This window comes from Mobula birostris, unplaced genomic scaffold (genome assembly GCF_030028105.1).
Source record: "Mobula birostris isolate sMobBir1 unplaced genomic scaffold, sMobBir1.hap1 scaffold_490, whole genome shotgun sequence".
Taxonomy (NCBI): Eukaryota; Metazoa; Chordata; class Chondrichthyes; order Myliobatiformes; family Myliobatidae; genus Mobula; species Mobula birostris.
In genome coordinates this window covers 327768-347935 of record NW_027278032.1, presented here as the reverse complement: position 1 = coordinate 347935, position 20168 = coordinate 327768, and the positions used below count along the sequence as shown (strand labels likewise).

Genomic DNA, 20168 nt, shown 5'->3' with positions numbered 1-20168 from the left:
GTATTCTAAAGACAGGATGATGCAACAGTGGCTGACCAGGGAAGTCAAAGACAGCAGAAAAGCAAAAGAGAGGGCACATGATAGAGCAATAATTAGATGGAAGTTTTAAAAAATCAACAGAAGGCAACAGATAAAAAGTCATAAGGAAAGAAAACATGAAATATGAAGGGAAGTAGTCAATAATATCCAGAAGTTTTTTTTAGATATATAAAGAATAAAAGAGAGAAGAGAGTGATATTGGATCACTGGAAAATGACGCTGGTGAGGTCGTAATGAGGGACAAAGAAATGGAGAAACTTGAGAATTTTGTGTCAATCTTCACTGTGGAAAAATGCCAGAAATGTGTCAGGGGGCAGAAGTGAGAGTCATTGCTATTACAGTACTAAGGAGAAGGTGATGGGAAGCTGACAAGTCTGAAGGTAGGTAAGTCACCTGGACCAGATGGACTACACACCTCAGGGTTTTTAAGGAGGTGGCTGAAGAGACTATGGAGGCATTCGTAATGATCTTTCAAGAATAACTGGTTCCAGTAGACTGGAAAATTGCAAATGTCACTTCTCTCTTCAAGGGAGGGAGGCAGAAGCAATGAAATTATAGACAGGTTAGCCTGACCTCGGTAGCCAGGAAGATGCTGTAGTCTATTATTAAAGATGAGGTTTCGAGGTGCTTGGAGGCACGTGATAAACAGTCCAAAGTCAGCATGGTTTTCTAAAGGGGAAATCTACTGGGAGTTCTTTGAGGAAATAACAAGCAGGATAGACAAAGGAGAATCGGTGGATGTTGTGTACTTGGATTTTCAGATGGCATTTGACAAGATGCCACACGTGCGGCTGACTAGCATGTCTTTTCTGGTTGGCTGCCGATGCCCAAGATTTGGATAAAGGAATTGATGGATTTGTGGCCAAGTTTATGGATGATACAAAGCAGGTAGTGTTGAGGAACGGGATGTCTGCAGAAGGACTTAGACTGATTGGAAGAATATAATGTAGGGAATTGTATGGTCATGCATTTTGGTATAAGGAATAAAGGCGTGGAATACTTTGTAAAAGGGGAGAAAATTCAAAATTCAGGGGTGCAAAGGAACTCGGGAATTTTTGTGCAGGATTGCCTTGCAGGTTGAGCTGGTGGGGAGGAGGGCAAATGCAATGTTAGCATTCATTTTGAGAGGACTAGAATATAATACCAGGAATGCAATGCTGAGGTGTTCATCAGACTGCACGGGGGAGTACTGTGAGCAGCTTTGAAGAAAGGATGTGCTGGCATTGCAGGGTCCACAGGAGGCACATGAGAATGATCCTGGGAATGAAACACATTGCAGCGTTTGATGGCTCTGGGTCGTTATCCCTGCAGTTGGGGGGGGGGGGGAGGGAGGAGAGAATCTCACTGAAACCTAGGTCCTATTGTCTTGCAGTTGACATCAGAATTGAACTCCAAACTCAGAAGCCATGAGCTGTAAATGGTATTGTTGTAACCGTTAGAATACTGTGGCTCCCCTTCTTCTACCTCAACCCACTGTGTAATGATCTGATCTGTATGAAAAGAAGGAAAGGCAAGCTTTTCACTGAATCTCGATGCATGGGAGGCAAGGGTGGGGAGCGCTGGACTATTATCCCAATCCCAGACGAGGAATAGAGGACACAGATAGAGTGGATGTGGACAGGATGTTTCCTATAGTGGGGGAGTCTAGGACCAGAGGACACAGATAGAGTGGATGTGGAGAGGATGTTTCCTATATTGGGGGAGTCTAGGACCAGAGGACACAGATAGAGTGGATGTGGAGAGGATGTTTCCTATAGTGGGGGAGTCTAGGACCAGAGGGCACAGAGAGAGTGGATGTGGAGAGGATGTTTCCTACAGTGGAGGAGTCTAGGACCAGAGGGCACAGAGAGAGTGGATGTGGAGAGGATGTTTCTTATAGTGGGGGAGTCTAGGACCAGAGGACGCAGATAGAGTGGATGTGGAGAGGATGTTTCCTATAGTGGGGGAGTCTAGGACCAGAGGACACAGACAGAGTGGATGTGGAGAGGATGTTTCTTATAGTGGGGGAGTCTAGGACCAGAGGACGCAGATAGAGTGGATGTGGAGAGGATGTTTCCTATAGTGGAGGAGTCTCGGACCAGAATAACACAGAACAGAGGGACATCCCTTTATAACACAGATGAGGAGCAATTTCTTTAGCTGGAGGGTGCTGAAACTGTGGGAATTCGTTATCACAGGTGGCTGTGGAGGCCGAGTTATTGGGTATATTTAAAGTAGAGGTTGAAAGGTTCTTGATTAGTCAGGCTATCAAAGGTTACTGGGAAAAGGCAGCATGGCAGAATGGTAGAATGGGGGAGCAGACTCGATGGGCCACATCGCTTAAGTCTGCTCCTGTATCTCATGGTCTTGATCTCCCACTGCGCCTCCCTATTCCCTTGCGCCTTATTGTCTGCCTGTAACTGTAAAACGATATTTGCTTTTCCGTTCAACACTGTGTGGTGTCATCAGTCTGGACAGTTTTCCTCCACATGCTGCTGCGCACGCCGATCATAAACACCACACACACACCGGGCCTTCCGTGAAAGGCTGTGTTTCAGCTGAGAGCGACAACACGTGACAAAGCACATCAGAGGCTTGGCTGTTGGTTGGGCTTTATTACAATACAATAGTTACGGATTTGCTGACAGACACCTGCACAGGTAACCTTGCTGGGAAGGGAGGGCGTGGACGGTAAGAGGTGCAGGCCACCCTTTACACCCAGACCGTCTGCGTCACCACTGCCCCGCACGGACACCTGCACAGGTAACCTTGCTGGGAAGGGAGGGCGTGGACGGTAAGAGGTGGGAGCCACCCCTTATACCCACACCACCCCCTTGCTGAAGGGGACATGCCACTGCTCTGCACAGGCGGCCGATCGTCCTCTAGTTACCTGGGCAGGCACAATGTTGAATGATCTGTCGCTGCAAAGCATCACCGACTCTCTGTGTACAGTTTAATCCATCTAAATGTGTAATGTTCCACTGAATTAACACACTGCAAAATGGTCTTCTGCTCCCAAACAATCTAGCACACAATAATGGTTCTTAAACGCATAACACTCTTTTTTTTATATATAAACACATAAAATTACTTTGTATAGACATCACTAGATCTCCCCACTGCATTCTCGTAGCTCATCACCAAAACCCAAACATTCACACCAACCCCCTGAACACACGCTCAATATCCCACCCCCACTCATTCTCTCTCTCTCTCTCTCTCTCTCTCTCACACACACGCACGCGCGCACTCGATCCCTCCCTCCCTCCTGTCCACCCACTCCCACACTTCCTATCATCTCCAAGGCAGCAGAGCCCACAGGATCAGAGTGAACAGAATCACCGTCAAGTGTTTCTCTTGAAAAGGAAGCAAGAATCCAGTGACAGTGACCCTGGTCAGTGCTGCAGGGTCCCGGACCAGTGACAGTGACCCCGGTCGGTGCCGGAGGGTCCCGGACCAGTGACAGTGACCCCGGTGGGTGCCGGAGGGTCCCGGACCAGTGACAGTGACCCCGGTCGGTGCTGGAGGGTCCCGGACCAATGACAGTGACCCCGGTCGGTGCCGGAGGGTCCCGGACCAGTGACAGTGACCCCGGTGGGTGCCGGAGGGTCCCGGACCAGTGACAGTGACCCCGGTGGGTGCCGGAGGGTCCCGGACCAGTGACAGTGACCCCGGTCGGTGCTGGAGGGTCCCGGACCAATGACAGTGACCCCGGTGGGTGCCAGAGGGTCCCGGACCAGTGACAGTGACCCCGGTGGGTGCCAGAGGGTCCCGGACCAGTGACAGTGTCCCCGGTCGGTGCTGGAGGGTCCCGGACCAGTGACAGTGATCCCGGTCAGTGCTGGAGGGTCCCAGGCCAGTGACAGTGACCCCGGTGAGTGCTGGAGGGTCCCGGACCAGTGACAGTGACCCCGGTCGGTGCCGGAGGGTCCCAGACCAGTGACAGTGACCCTGGTCGGTGCCGGAGGGTCCCGGACCAGTGACAGTGACCCCAGTCGGTGCCGGAGGGTCCCAGGCCAGTGACAGTGACCCCGGTGGGTGCCGGAGGGTCCCAGACCAGTGACAGTAACCCCGGTCGGTGCCGGAGGGTCCCAGGCCAGTGACAGTGACCCCGGTGAGTGCCGGAGGGTCCCGGACCAATGACAGTGACCCCGGTCGGTGCCGGAGGGTCCCAGACCAATGACAGTGACCCCGGTCGGTGCTGGAGGGTCCCGGACCAATGACAGTGACCCTGGTGAGTGCCGGAGGGTCCCGGACCGGTGACAGTGTCCTCGGTCAGTGCCGGAGGGTCCCGGACCGGTGACAGTGACCCCGGTCGGTGCCGGAGGGTCCCGGACCAGTGACAGTGACCCCGGTCAGTGCCGGAGGGTCCCGGACCGGTGACAGTGACCCCGGTCGGTGCCGGAGAATCCCGGACCAGTGACAGTGACCCCGGTCGGTGCCGGAGGGTCCCAGGCCAGTGACAGTGAGTGACAGTGACCCCGGTAGGTGCCGGAGGGTCCCGGGCCGGTGACTTTGACCCCGGTCGGTGCCGGATGGTCCCGGACCAATGACAGTGACCCCGGTCGGTGCTGGAGGGTCCCAGACCAATGACAGTGACCCCGGTCGGTGCTGGAGGGTCCCGGACCAGTGACAGTGACCCCAGTCGGTGCCGGAGGGTCCCGGACCGGTGACTTTGACCCCGGTCGGTGCCGGATGGTCCCGGACCAGTGACAGTGACCCCGGTCGGTGCCGGACAGACACAGTTAAGTGATTGTGACCCCGGTCAGAGGAGAGTTACAGAACAGTAACCGTGAATGTGGTTGCCAATGTCTGTCTCACCCACACAATTACATGACACTCACTGAGGGGAATCCTGCCCAAAGGTCGAACCAGACAGGGCACAAATCTGGCTGTGCATTCCTGGCGAACGTCACCGCTGCTCTCCTTTGCCCTAGGTTCCCTGACCACCACTTTCTGACCCACGGCTGTCCATGCCTTGACACGCAGGAGAGGTGTCTGATGTAGATACTGGCCCACTCCTCTGGGCTCAAACTTTGCCCGCCACAGGATATCGGTCCCTCCTCGTGACAGGATAGGCAGGGAGGGAAAGACTGGGGTCTCTTGTGCACCGGCAGGAGGGGAGTTGGGGTCCTGCATCAGTGGAAGCAGATAATACAGGCACCAGCGAAGCCCCACCACCCCACGCCCCCCCAACAGATGTCCGGGAGAGAACAGCGAAAGGGACAGAAGTCCTCCCAGGTCTTGGGGACCAGGGACCAGGGGAAGGAGGAGGAGTTTACAGCATTCCTTGGGTGTAAAATGGTGGGCTGAGTGAAAGGTACTGGATATCTTACTCGCCAGGGGGTCTACGCACGAGACAGTGGAATCACGGATGGCATACAGACAGGAGGGTTTAAAAGTCCCTCACTAACCCCCTCTCCCACCCCTGGATCAGCCCCAGGCCTGGGCTGGCATTGGACAAGGATCACGAGCTGGTGGGGTGAGTGTAGGCGGAAAGAGGAAGGACGCATTGGTCCGAGTATGGGCAACTAACGTGTTGTTTGTTCGACTTGCTCATCTCGGCGCACCCACAGCCCACCCAGCGGAGGTGCTCCACGCTTTGCCCACTACCCCTCAGATTCTGGACAGGACAGGCACCAGGACAATCCAGAGGGCATTGTGATGTTTCCTTTATCTTTGTGTTTAAAATAATTCCAGTCTCTCAGGTGGGGAGAGGGGAAGAGGACAAACAAAATGAAAATGCTGACCAATCCTGTCTGGTTTCCTTTGCAGGCCAGGATTGGCGAGTCTCCCCCTCCCCTCCCACGGCGGGACAGCACAGCCGTGCCTCTGCTGTGGTCTTGGGCACGAAGAAACGGAGCTGGCCCCGCCTCGATAGCACCATCCGGGTACGTGAGTGATTTGCGGGTCAACGCCAGCGTGCTGGTAAACCGCCAGCGCCGACCGGGCCCCAACGCTGGCATCCTGGAGGCTGGGCATGCCTGAGCTGGCATCAGAGGGTGGGAGGTGGGAGGGTGGGGAGGGAGAGAGGGGGCAGGGGCAGACGCTGCTGTTATCTTTGTCTGGCAGCCGGATGGAGAGCCTCCCAATCGAGCAGGCGCCGGGTACCCGAGCTCCACGGCGAGGATGTTACCGGGATGGTGTCGCCAGCTGTCAGCTGTCTGCCACACTGCTGCTGCTGCACCCTGTAGGTGGGGGCCAATGGGGGGGCAGGGAGAGGGGGTGGGGGACAGAGAGGGGAGGTGGGGGAGAGAGAGGGGGGTGGGTGAGAGAGAGAGAGAGAGGGGTGGGTGAGAGAGAGAGGGGTGGGTGTGAGAGAGAGAGGGGTGGGGGAGAGAGAGGGGTGGGGGAGAGAGAGGGGGTGGGGGGGAGTGACGGGGTGGGGGTGGGGGGAGTGACGGGGTGGGGGTGGGGGGAGTGACGGGGTGGGGGAGGGGGGGTGGAGGAGAATGGGAGAGAAAGGGGTGGGGGGAGAGAAAGGGGTGGGGGGAGAGAGGGGTGGGGAGAGAGGGGGTGGGAGGGAGAGAGGGAGAGGGGTTGGGGAGAGAGAGAGGGGTGGGGGAGGGAGAGAGAGGGGTGGGGGAGGGAGAGGGAGGGTGAGGGAGGGAGAGGGAGGGTGGGGGAGGGAGAGAGGAGTGGTGGGGGAGAATGGGAGGGGGTGGGGGAGAATGGGAGAGAAGGGGGTTGGGGGAGAGAGAGGGGTGGGGGAGGGAGGGAGGGGATGGAGGAGAATGGGAGAGATGGGGGTGGGTGGGAAAGAGAGGGGTGGAGGAGAGAGAGAGGGGGTGGGGGAGGAGTGAGGGGGTGGGGGAGGAGTGAGGAAAGATTGAGGGAGGGGGTGGAGGAGAATGGGAGAGAGGGGGTGGGGAGGAGAGAGGGGGTGGGGGAGAGCGAGGGAAGATTGAGGGGGTGGAGGGGAATGGGAGAGAGGGGGTGGGTGGAAGAGGTCAGTGTGACAGTGGTATACACACACACACACACACAAAAGGGGGTGCTTGTTACCCCCCCCAATCCCACGAACAAAGCCGCCCCACCCCAGCGCCTCCAACCCCCTCCCAGCACACACCACCACAATGAGACTGACAGTCCCCTGGGGGGAGATGGGGTGACAGACTGTGGGTCAGACCCTGGGGGAGATGGGGACAGATTGTGGGTCTGACCCTGGGGGGAGATGGGGGACAGACTGTGAGTTTGACCCTGAGGGGAGATGTGGGACAGACTGAGTTTGACCCTGGGGGGGGAGATGGGGGACAGACTGTGGGTCAGACCCTGAGGGTCGATGGGGACAGACTGTGGGTCAGACACTGGGGGGAGATGGGGGACAGATTGTGGGTCTGACCCTGGGGGGTGTGGGGGACAGACTGTGAGTTTGACCCTGAGGGGAGATGTGGGACAGACTGAGTTTGACCCTGGGGGGTGAGATGGGGGACAGACTGTGGGTCAGACCCTGAGGGGCGATGGGGACAGACTGTGGGTCAGACACTGGGGGGAGATGGGGGACAGATTGTGGGTCTGACCCTGGGGGGTGTGGGGGACAGACTGTTGGTCAGACCCTGGGGGAGGAGGGTGACAGACTGTGTGACCATCACCTTCGAGTTTGAGAATTCCCTCCCCTGGGGAAAAGTCTGTGACCCCCCACCTCAGCTGTGATTTTAAAGCCCTCTCGGCCCCCTTCACTCCTGTGCAAACGGTCCCAGCCTATCCCGTGTTCCCTGACATTCAAACCTTCCCGTCACTATAACGTCACGGTGAATCTCTCTAGTTTCGTGCCATCCCGCCGTTAACTGGGTGACCACGACTGCGCACAATACTCCACATGTGGTCTTACCAACGGTGTATACAGACTTATATCTCGGCCAACAATATTCGCACTGTGAGGCCACCTGACTGGCTTAAGATCCAAGGGGGTTGACGAGGAGGACAATTTCCTCGTGGTGGTAAACCCAGAGCAGGGGGTGGGCCAAACCGTTTCAGGACACGAGAAGGCACAGATAAGAATTTGGTGGTGGATCGTCCCAGAGAGAGGTGGACATACTGAAGTCCCGAAATGAAGACCACCTGGAAGCCCAGGGTTGTTGGAGGAGTGCGTGTATGTGTGCGTGCACTTTGGCTCTTGGTAGGGTCACCCATGCCAAACAGGTCAAAGGATAGAGGACAGGCTAAGAGTGGTTCACCTGTCCTGCAGGTTCGGGGGTTCCGCTCAAGACTGGCAAACAAAACTCTTACGGAAACAGCAATGAAGAATCCTTCTACACCAGAGTCTGATGGTATTCCTGAGTCTCCAGCCAACAGTAGTGAAAACTCAGAGAAAGCGACTGACACGATGCAGGGAGCCCTGAACACCCCCAGAGATGGAGGACCTTCATTGTCGCCCTGAACGCCAGCGGGGTAACGAGAAGTAAGTAAATCCGCTGGAGATGAAGAGGACTGAGGGTGGGAGGACTGTGTACATCTGTGGGTGCGAGGGAGTGGAAGAAGGGGGCTTGTTTGCTGGTTGTGTGGCTTGTTCTGCGTTGATCAGCGTGATGGTCAGCACACACCAGATGTAATGAAGGGCATGTTTCCATGCTGGTGTCAGCTTTGACAAGGACCCTGTACCCTGGGGCAACATCACTGTCTGGTCCCAGACACCAGGAAGGAAATTCTCCTCCTTTCACCCTGAAATAGCTGATTACCCTCCCATCCGCTTGAACTCTCAGAGCAGGAGCAACAGTCTCATCATCTGTTCGTATCGACAGCCGTTAACGTCAAACGGTACAGGCGGTTTCACACCCTGGGTGCGCCATGAAGATACGTAACGGGCACTGCCCACTTACACAGAGATCGAGCAACACAGATCAACGGCTATTCTGGGCTCAGGTAGGTATGTGCCACAAAACGGCTCGTTAAATCAGCCTTCTCAGTGTCGAACATGCTCAAACCAAGCACAAAGCTGAGAGATTGGACACTGACACAGGGCTGTGGGGAGAGAGTGGGACAGTGGGATTAGTGTGGACCCTGACACAGGGCTGTGGGAGAGAGTGGGACAGTGGGATTAGTGTGAGACTGACACAGGGCTGTGGGAAGGCGTGGGACAGTGTGATTAGTGTGGGGATTGACACAGGGCTGTGGGGAGAGAGGGGGACAGTGGGATTAGTTTGGGGATTGACACAGGGCTGTGGGGAGAGAGTGGGGCAGTGGGATTAGTTTGAGACCGACACAGGGCCGTGGGGAGAGAGTGGGACAGTGGGATTAGTTTGGGGATTGACACAGGGCTGTGGGGAGAGAGTGGGACAGTGTGATTAGTGTGGGGACTGACACAGGGCTGTGGGGAGAGAGTGGGGCAGTGGGATTAGTGTGGGGACTGATACAGGGCTGTGGGAGAGAGTGGGGCAGTGGGATTAGTGTGGGGACTGATACAGGGCTGTGGAGAGAGAGTGGGACAGTGGGATTAGATTGGGAGTGTCACAGGGCTGTGGGGAGAGAGTGGGGCAGTGGGATTAGTGTGGGGACAGACACAGGGCTGTGGAGAGACAGTGGGACAGTGGGATTAGCATGGGGACTGTTAAAGGACTGTGGGGAGAGAGTGAGACAGTGGGATTAGTGTGGGGACTGATACAGGGCTGTGGAGAGAGAGTGGGACAGTGGGATTAGATTGGGAGTGTCACAGGACTGTGGGGAGAGAGTGAGACAGTGGGATTAGTCTGGGGACTGACACAGGGCTGTGGGGACAGAGTGGGACAGTGGGATTAGTGTGAGAATGACACAGGGCTGTGGGGAGAGAGTGGGACAGTGGGATTAGTGTGGGGATTGACACAGGGCTGTGGGGAGAGAGTGGGACAGTGGGATTAATGTGGGGACTGACACAGGACTGTGGGGAGAGAGTGGGACAGTGGGATTAGTGTGAGACTGACACAGGGCTGTGGGGAGAGAGTGGGACAGTGGGATTAGTGTGGGGATTGACACAGGGCTGTGGGAGAGAGTGGGACAGTGGGATTAATGTGGGGACTGACACAGGGCTGTGGGGAGAGAGTGGGACAGTGGGATTAGTGTGAGACGGACACGGCTGTGGGGACAGAGTGGGACAGTGGGATTAGTTTGAGACTGACACAGGGCTGTGGGGAGAGAGTGGGACAGTGGGATTAGTGTGGGGATTGACACAGGGCTGTGGGGAGAGAGTGGGACAGTGAGATTAATGTGGGGACTGACACAGGACTGTGGGGAGAGAGTGGGACAGTGGATTAGTGTGTGGACTGACCAGGATTGTGGGGAGAAAGTGGGACAGTGGGATTGGTGTGAGACTGACACAGGGCTGTGGGGAGAGAGTGGGGCAGTGGGATTAGTGTGGGGACTGACACAGGGCTGTGGGGAGAGAGTGGGGCAGTGGGATTAGTGTGGGGACAGACACAGGGCTGTGGAGAGAGAGTGGGACAGTGGGATTAGCATGGGGACTGTTAAAGGACTGTGGGGAGAGAGTGAGACAGTGGGATTAGTGTGGGGACTGACACAGGACTGTCAGGAGAGAGTGGGACAGTGGGATTACTTTGGGAGTGTCACAGGGCTGTGGGAGAGAGTGGGACACTGGGATTAGTTTGAGACTGACACAGGGCTGTGGGAGAGCGTGGGACAGTGTGATTAGTGTGGGGACTGACACAGGGCTGTGGGGAGAGAGTGGGGCAGTGGGATTAGTGTGGGGATGGATACAGGGCTGTGGAGAGAGAGTGGGACAGTGGGATTAGATTGGGAGTGTCACAGGGCTGTGGGGAGAGAGTGAGACAGTGGGATTAGTGTGGGGACTGACACAGGGCTGTGGGGAGAGAGTGGGACAGTGGGATTAGTGTGAGACGGACACAGCTGTGGGGACAGAGTGGGACAGTGGGATTAGTGTGAGACTGACACAGGGCTGTGGGGAGAGAGTGGGGCAGTGGGATTAGTGTGGGGACAGACACAGGGCTGTGGAGAGAGAGTGGGACAGTGGGATTAGCATGGGGACTGTTAAAGGACTGTGGGGAGAGAGTGAGACAGTGGGATTAGTGTGGGGACTGACACAGGACTGTCAGGAGAGAGTGGGACAGTGGGATTACTTTGGGAGTGTCACAGGGCTGTGGGAGAGGGTGGGACACTGGGATTAGTGAGGTGACTGACACAGGACAGTGGGGAGAGAGTGGGACAGTGGGATTAGTGTGTGGACTGACCCAGGACTGTAGGGAAAGAGAGGGATAGTGGGATGAGTATGGGGACTGACACAGGACTGTGGGGAGAGAGTGGTACAGTGGGATTAGTTTGGGAGTGTCACAGGGCTGTGGGAGAGGGTGGGTCACTGGGATTAGTGTGGGGACCGACACACGACTGTGGGGAGAGAGTGGGACGGTGGGATTAGTGTGGGGACTGACACAAGGCTGTGGGGAGAGAGTGGGACAGTGGGATTAGTGTGAGACTGACAGGGCGGTGGGGAGAGAGTGGGACAGTGGGATTAGTTTGGGAGTGTCACAGGGCTGTGGGAGAGGGTGGGTCACTGGGATTAGTGTGGGGACCGACACAGGACTGTGGGGAGAGAGTGGGACGGTGGGATTAGTGTGGGGACTGACACAAGGCTGTGGGGAGAGAGTGGAACAGTGGGATTAGTGTGAGACTGACAGGGCGGTGGGGAGAGAGTGGGACAGTGGGATTAGTGTGAGACTGACAGGGCGGTGGGGAGAGAGTGGGACAGTGGGATTAGTTTGAGACTGACACAGGGCTGTGGGGAGAGAGTGGGATAGTGGGATTAGTGTGGGGACTGACAGAGGGCTGTGGAGAGAGAGTGGGACAGTGGGATTAGTTTGAGACTGACATAGGGCTGTGGGGAGACAGTGGGACAGTGGGATTAATGTGGGGACAGACACTGGACTATGGGAGAGAGTGCGACAGTGGGATTAGTGTGGGGACTGACACAGACCTGTGGGAGAGAGTGGGACAGTGGGATTAGTGTGGACCCTGACACAGGGCTGTGCGAGAGAGTGGGACAGTGGGATTAGTGTGGACCCTGACACAGGGCTGTGGGAGAGAGTGGGACAGTGGGATTAGTATGGACCATGACACAGGACTGTGGGAGAGAGTGGGACAGTGGGATTAGTGTGGTGACTGACACAGGTCTGTGGGGAGAGAGTGGGACAGTGGGATTAGTGTGGGGACAGACACAGGGCTGCGGGGAGATATTGGGACAGTGGGATTAGTGGGAGACAGACACAGGGCTGTGGGAGAGAGTGGAACACTGGGATTAGTGTGGGGACAGACACAGGGCTGCGGGGAGACAGTGGGACAGTGGGATTAGTGTGAGACTGACACAGTGGGGAGAGAGTGGGACAGTGGGGACTGACACAGGACTGTGGGAGAGCGTGGGATAGTGGGATTAGTGTGCGGCCTGACACAGGGCTGGGGGGAGAGAGTGGGACAGTGGGATTAGTGTGAACCCTGATTCAGGACTGTGGGATAGAGTGGGACAGTGGGATTAGTGTGGGGACTGACAAAGGGCTGTAGGAGAGAATGGGACAGTGGGATTAGTGAGGGGACCGACGCAGGGCTGTGGGGAGAGAGTGTGGGCACTGGGATTAGTGTGGGGACTGACACAGGGCTGTTTGGAGAGAGTGGGACAGAGGGATTAGTGTGAGACTGACACAGGGCTGTGGGGAGAGAGTGGAAAAGTGGGATTAGTTTGAGACTGACACAGGGCTGTGGGAAGAGAGTGGGACAGTGGGACTAGTGTGGGGACTGACGGGGGCTGCGGAGAGACAGTGAGACAGTGGGATTAGTTTTTGGACGGACACAGGGCTTTGGGAGAGAGTAGGACAGTGGGATTAGTTTGGGAGTGTCACAGGGCTGTGGAAGAGGGTGGGACACTGGGATTAGTGTGGGTACCGACACAGGACTGTGGGGAGAGAGTGGGACGGTGGGATTAGTGTGGGAACTGACACAAGGCAGTGGGGAGAGAGTGGGACAGTGGGATTATTGTGAGACTGACAAGGGCGGTGGGGAGAGAGTGGGACAGTGGGATTAGTTTGAGACTGACACAGGGCCGTGGGGAGAGAGTGGGGCAGTGGGATTAGTGTGGACCCTGACACAGCACTGTGGCAGAGAGTGGGACAGTAGGATTAGTTTCAGACTGACACAGGGCTGTGGGGAGAGAGTAGGACAGTGGGATTAGCTTGGGAGTGTCACAAGGCTGTGGGAGAGGGTGGGACACTGGGATTACTGTGGGGACTGACATAGGGCTGTGGGAGAGAATGGGACAGTGGGATTAGCGAGCGGACCGACACAGGGCTGTGGGGAGAGAGTGGGACACTGGGATTAGTGTGGGGACTGACACAGGGCTATGGGGAGAGAGTGGGACACTGGGATTAGTGTGGGGACTGACACAGGGCTATGGGGAGAGAGTGGGACAGTGGGATTAGTTTGAGACTGACACAGGGCTGTGGGGAGAGAGTGGGATAGTGGGATTAGTGTGGGGACTGACAGAGGGCTGTGGAGAGAGAGTGGGACAGTGGGATTAGTTTGAGACTGACATAGGGCTGTGGGGAGACAGTGGGACAGTGGGATTAATGTGGGGACAGACACTGGACTATGGGAGAGAGTGCGACAGTGGGATTAGTGTGGGGACTGACACAGACCTGTGGGAGAGAGTGGGACAGTGGGATTAGTGTGGACCCTGACACAGGGCTGTGCGAGAGAGTGGGACAGTGGGATTAGTGTGGACCCTGACACAGGGCTGTGGGAGAGAGTGGGACAGTGGGATTAGTATGGACCATGACACAGGACTGTGGGAGAGAGTGGGACAGTGGGATTAGTGTGAGACTGACACAGGGCTGTGGGGAGAGAGTGGGACAGTGGGATTAGTCTGAGACTGACACAGGGCTGTGGGAGAGGGTGGGACAGTGGGATTACTTTGGGGATTCACACAGGACTGTGGGGAGAGAGTGGGACAGTGGGATTAGTGTGGTCCCTGACACAGGATTGTGGGAGAGAGCGGGACAGTGGGATTAGTGTGGGGACTGACACAGGACTGTGGGAGAGAGTGGGACAGTGGGATTAGTGTGGGGACTGACACAGGACTGTGGGGAGAGAGTGGGGCAGTGGGATTAGTGTGGGGACAGACACAGGGCCCTGGGGAGAGAGTAGGACAGTGGGATTAGTTTGGGTGTGTCACAAGGCTGTGGGAGAGGGTGGGACACTGGGATTAGTGTGGGGACTGACACAGGACTGTGGGGAGAGAGTGGGACAGTGGGATTCGTGTGTGGACTGACACAGGACTGTGGGAGAGAGTGGGACAGTGGGATTAGTGTGGGGACCGACACAGGACTGTGGGGAGAGAGTGTGGGACAGTGGGATTAGTGTGGGGATTGACACAGGCCTGTGGGGAGAGAGTGGGACAGTGGGATGAGTATGTGGATTTACACAGGACTGCGGGGAGAGAGTGGGACAGTGGGACTAGTGTGGGGACTGACACAGGACCGTGGGAGAGAGTGGGACAGTGGGATGAATGTGGGGACTGACACAGGACTGTGGGAGAGCGTGGGACAGTGGGATTAGTGTGGGGACTGACACAGGGCTGGGGGGAGAGAGAGGGACAGTGGGATTAGTGTGGGGACAGACACAGGGCTGTGGGGAGAGAGTGGGGCTGTGGGATTAGTGTGGGGACAGACACAGGGCTGTGGAGAGAGAGTGGGACAGTGGGATTAGCATGGGGACTGTTAAAGGACTGTGGGGAGAGAGTGAGACAGTGGGATTAGTGTGGGGACTGACACAGGACTGTCAGGAGAGAGTGGGACAGTGGGATTACTTTGGGAGTGTCACAGGGCTGTGGGAGAGGGTGGGACACTGGGATTAGTGAGGTGACTGACACAGGACAGTGGGGAGAGAGTGGGACAGTGGGATTAGTGTGTGGACTGACCCAGGACTGTAGGGAAAGAGAGGGATAGTGGGATGAGTATGGGGACTGACACAGGACTGTGGGGAGAGAGTGGTACAGTGGGATTAGTTTGGGAGTGTCACAGGGCTGTGGGAGAGGGTGGGTCACTGGGATTAGTGTGGGGACCGACACACGACTGTGGGGAGAGAGTGGGACGGTGGGATTAGTGTGGGGACTGACACAAGGCTGTGGGGAGAGAGTGGGACAGTGGGATTAGTGTGAGACTGACAGGGCGGTGGGGAGAGAGTGGGACAGTGGGATTAGTTTGGGAGTGTCACAGGGCTGTGGGAGAGGGTGGGTCACTGGGATTAGTGTGGGGACTGACACAAGGCTGTGGGGAGAGAGTGGAACAGTGGGATTAGTGTGAGACTGACAGGGCGGTGGGGAGAGAGTGGGACAGTGGGATTAGTGTGAGACTGACAGGGCGGTGGGGAGAGAGTGGGACAGTGGGATTAGTTTGAGACTGACACAGGGCTGTGGGGAGAGAGTGGGATAGTGGGATTAGTGTGGGGACTGACAGAGGGCTGTGGAGAGAGAGTGGGACAGTGGGATTAGTTTGAGACTGACATAGGGCTGTGGGGAGACAGTGGGACAGTGGGATTAATGTGGGGACAGACACTGGACTATGGGAGAGAGTGCGACAGTGGGATTAGTGTGGGGACTGACACAGACCTGTGGGAGAGAGTGGGACAGTGGGATTAGTGTGGACCCTGACACAGGGCTGTGCGAGAGAGTGGGACAGTGGGATTAGTATGGACCATGACACAGGACTGTGGGAGAGAGTGGGACAGTGGGATTAGTGTGGTGACTGACACAGGTCTGTGGGGAGAGAGTGGGACAGTGGGATTAGTGTGGGGACAGACACAGGGCTGCGGGGAGATATTGGGACAGTGGGATTAGTGGGAGACAGACACAGGGCTGTGGGGAGAGAGTGGAACACTGGGATTAGTGTGGGGACAGACACAGGGCTGCGGGGAGACAGTGGGACAGTGGGATTAGTGTGAGACTGACACAGTGGGGAGAGAGTGGGACAGTGGGATGAATGTGGGGACTGACACAGGACTGTGGGAGAGCGTGGGATAGTGGGATTAGTGTGCGGCCTGACACAGGGCTGGGGGGAGAGAGTGGGACAGTGGGATTAGTGTGAACCCTGATTCAGGACTGTGGGATAGAGTGGGACAGTGGGATTAGTGTGGGGACTGACAAAGGGCTGTAGGAGAGAATGGGACAGTGGGATTAGTGAGGGGACCGACGCAGGGCTGTGGGGAGAGAGTGTGGGCACTGGGATTAGTGTGGGGACTGACACAGGGCTGTTTGGAGAGAGTGGGACAGAGGGATTAGTGTGAGACTGACACAGGGCTGTGGGGAGAGAGTGGAAAAGTGGGATTAGTTTGAGACTGACACAGGGCTGTGGGAAGAGAGTGGGACAGTGGGACTAGTGTGGGGACTGACGGGGGCTGCGGAGAGACAGTGAGACAGTGGGATTAGTTTTTGGACGGACACAGGGCTTTGGGAGAGAGTAGGACAGTGGGATTAGTTTGGGAGTGTCACAGGGCTGTGGAAGAGGGTGGGACACTGGGATTAGTGTGGGTACCGACACAGGACTGTGGGGAGAGAGTGGGACGGTGGGATTAGTGTGGGAATTGACACAAGGCAGTGGGGAGAGAGTGGGACAGTGGGATTATTGTGAGACTGACAAGGGCGGTGGGGAGAGAGTGGGGCAGTGGGATTAGTGTGGACCCTGACACAGCACTGTGGCAGAGAGTGGGACAGTGGGATTAGTTTCAGACTGACACAGGGCTGTGGGGAGAGAGTAGGACAGTGGGATTAGCTTGGGAGTGTCACAAGGCTGTGGGAGAGGGTGGGACACTGGGATTACTGTGGGGACTGACATAGGGCTGTGGGAGAGAATGGGACAGTGGGATTAGCGAGCGGACCGACACAGGGCTGTGGGGAGAGAGTGGGACACTGGGATTAGTGTGGGGACTGACACAGGGCTATGGGGAGAGAGTGGGACACTGGGATTAGTGTGGGGACTGACACAGGGCTGTGGGGAGAGAGTGGAACAGTGGGAAACGTATGGAGATTGACACAAGACTGCGGGGAGACAGTGGGACTGTGGGATTAATTTGGGGACTGACACAGGGCTGTGGGGAGAGAGTGGGACAGTGGGATTAATTTGGGAGTGTCACAGGTCTGTGGGCGAGGGTGGGACACTGGGATTAGTGTAGGGACCAACACAGGACTGTAGAGAGAGAGTGGGACGGTGGGATTAGTGTGGGGACTGACACAAGGCTGTGGGGAGAGAGTGGGACAGTGGGATTAGTGCGAGAATGACACAGGACGGTGGGGAGAGAGAGGGACAGTGGGATTAGTTTGAGACTGACACAGGGCTGTGGGGAGAAACAGGAACAGTGGGATTAGTGTGGGGACTGACGCAGGGTTGTGGCTAGAGAGTGGGACAGTGGGATTAATGTGGGGCCTGACACAGGACTGTGGGAGAGCGTGGAACAGTGGGATTAGTGTGGGGACTGACACAGGGCTGGGGGGAGAGAGTGGGACAGTGGGATTAGTGTGAACCCTGATACAGGACTGTGGGATAGAGTGGGACAGTGGGATTAGTGTGGGGACTGACACAGGGCTGTGGGAGAGAGTGGGACAGTGGGACAAATGTGAGACTGACACAGGGCTGTGGGGAGAGAGTGGGAGAGTGGGATTAGTGTGAGACTGACACAGGGCTGTGGGGAAAGAGTGGGACAGTAGGATTAGTGTGGGGACTGACACAGGACCGTGGGAGAGAGTGGGACAGTGGGATTACTTTGGGAGTGTCACAGGGCTGTAGGAGAGGGTGGGTCACTGGGATTAGTGTGGGGACCGACACACGACTGTGGGGAGAGAGTGGGACGGTGGGATTAGTGTGGGGTCTGACACAAGGCTGTGGGGAGAGAGTGGGACAGTGGGATTAGTTTGAGACTGACACAGGGCTGTGGGGAGAGAGTGGGACAGTGGGATTAGTGTGGGGACTGACAGAGGGCTGTGGAGAGAGAGTGGGACAGTGGGATTAGTTTCAGACTGACATAGGGCTGTGGGGAGAGAGTGGGACAGTGGGATTAGTGTGGGGACTGACGCAGGGTTGTGGCTAGAGAGTGGGACAGTGGGATTAATGTGGGGCCTGACACAGGACTGTGGGAGAGCGTGGAACAGTGGGATTAGTGTGGGGACTGACACAGGGCTGGGGGGAGAGAGTGGGACAGTGGGATTAGTGTGAACCCTGATACAGGACTGTGGGATAGAGTGGGACAGTGGGATTAGTGTGGGGACTGACACAGGGCTGTGGGAGAGAGTGGGACAGTGGGACAAATGTGAGACTGACACAGGGCTGTGGGGAGAGAGTGGGACAGTGGGATTAGTGTGAAACGGACAGGGCGGTGGGGAGAGAGTGGGACAGTGGGGTTAGTTTGAGACTGACACAGGGCTGTGGGGAGAGAGTGGGACAGTGGGATTAGTGTGGGGACTGACAGAGGGCTGTGGAGAGAGAGTGGGACAGTGGGATTAGTTTCAGACTGACATAGGGCTGTGGGTAGACAGTGGGACAGTGGGATTAGTGTGGGGATTGACAGAGCTGTGGGGAGAAAGTGGGACAGTGGAATTAATGTGGGGACAGACACTGGACTATGGGAGAGAGTGCGACAGTTGGATTAGTGTGCGGACTGACACGGCTGTGGGGGAGAGGTGGACAGTGGGATTAGTGTGGGGACTGATACAGGGCTGTGGGGAGAGAGTGGGACAGTGGGATTAGTGTGAGACTGACACAGGGCTGTGGGGAGAGAGTGGGACAGTGGGATTAGTCTGAGACAGACACAGGGCTGTGGGAGAGGGTGGGACAGTGGGATTACTTTGGGGATTCACACAGGACTGTGGGGAGAGAGTGGGACAGTGGGATTAGTGTGGTCCCTGACACAGGATTGTGGGAGAGAGCGGGACAGTGGGATTAGTGTGGGGACTGACACAGGACTGTGGGAGAGAGTGGGACAGTGGGATTAGTGTGGGGACTGACACAGGACTGTGGGGAGAGAGTGGGGCAGTGGGATTAGTGTGGGGACAGACACAGGGCCCTGGGGAGAGAGTAGGACAGTGGGATTAGTTTGGGTGTGTCACAAGGCTGTGGGAGAGGGTGGGACACTGGGATTAGTGTGGGGACTGACACAGGACTGTGGGGAGAGAGTGGGACAGTGGGATTCGTGTGTGGACTGACACAGGACTGTGGGAGAGAGTGGGACAGTGGGATTAGTGTGGGGACCGACACAGGACTGTGGGGAGAGAGTGTGGGACAGTGGGATTAGTGTGGGGACTGACACAGGCCTGTGGGGAGAGAGTGGGACAGTGGGATGAGTATGTGGATTTACACAGGACTGCGGGGAGAGAGTGGGACAGTGGGACTAGTGTGGGGACTGACACAGGACCGTGGGAGAGAGTGGGACAGTGGGATGAATGTGGGGACTGACACAGGACTGTGGGAGAGCGTGGGACAGTGGGATTAGTGTGGGGACTGACACAGGGCTGGGGGGAGAGAGAGGGACAGTGGGATTAGTGTGAACCCTGCTACGGGACTGTGGGATAGAGTGGGACAGTGGGATTAGTGTGGGGACCGACGCAGGGCTGTGGGGAGAGAGTGGGGCACTGGGATTAGTGTGAGACTGACACAGGGCTGTTGGGAGAGAGTGGGACAGTGGGGTTAGTGTGGGGACTGACACAGGACCGTGGGAGAGAGTGGAAAAGTGGGATTAATGTGGGGACTAACACTGGACTGTGGGAGAGCGCGGGACAGTGGGATTAGTTTTTGGACGGACACAGGGCTTTGGGAGAGAGTAGCACAGTGGGATTAGTTTGGGAGTGTCACAGGGCTGTGGAAGAGGGTGGGACACTGGGATTACTGTGGGGACTGACATAGGGCTGTGGGAGAGAATGGGACAGTGGGATTAGCGAGCGGACCGACACAGGGCTGTGGGGAGAGAGTGGGACGGTGGGATTAGTGTGGGAACTGACACACGACTGTGGGGAGAGAGTGGGACAGTGGGATTAGTGTGAGACTGACAAGGGCGGTGGGGAGAGAGTGGGACAGTGGGATTAGTTTGAGACTGACACAGGGCCGTGCGGAGAGAGTGTGGCAGTGGGATTAGTGTGGACCCTGACACAGCACTGTGGCAGAGAGTGGGACAGTGGGATT

The 20168-nt window shown here is 56.6% G+C and overlaps 1 protein-coding gene across 2 annotated transcripts in view; it reads right to left on the bottom strand.

Annotated features, from left to right (window-relative positions):
- Positions 1-2618: 2618 nt before the first annotated feature.
- The window catches only part of LOC140193275 (WD repeat-containing protein 26-like), a 214778-nt gene continuing 197228 nt past the window's right edge, over positions 2619-20168 (bottom strand). For both annotated transcript variants that reach the window (XM_072250646.1, XM_072250647.1), the window contains exon 14: positions 2619-6206. In XM_072250646.1, the coding sequence (XP_072106747.1) occupies positions 6175-6206 (32 nt within the window). In that variant the 3' untranslated portion in view covers positions 2619-6174. The remainder of the gene's footprint in view (positions 6207-20168) is intronic.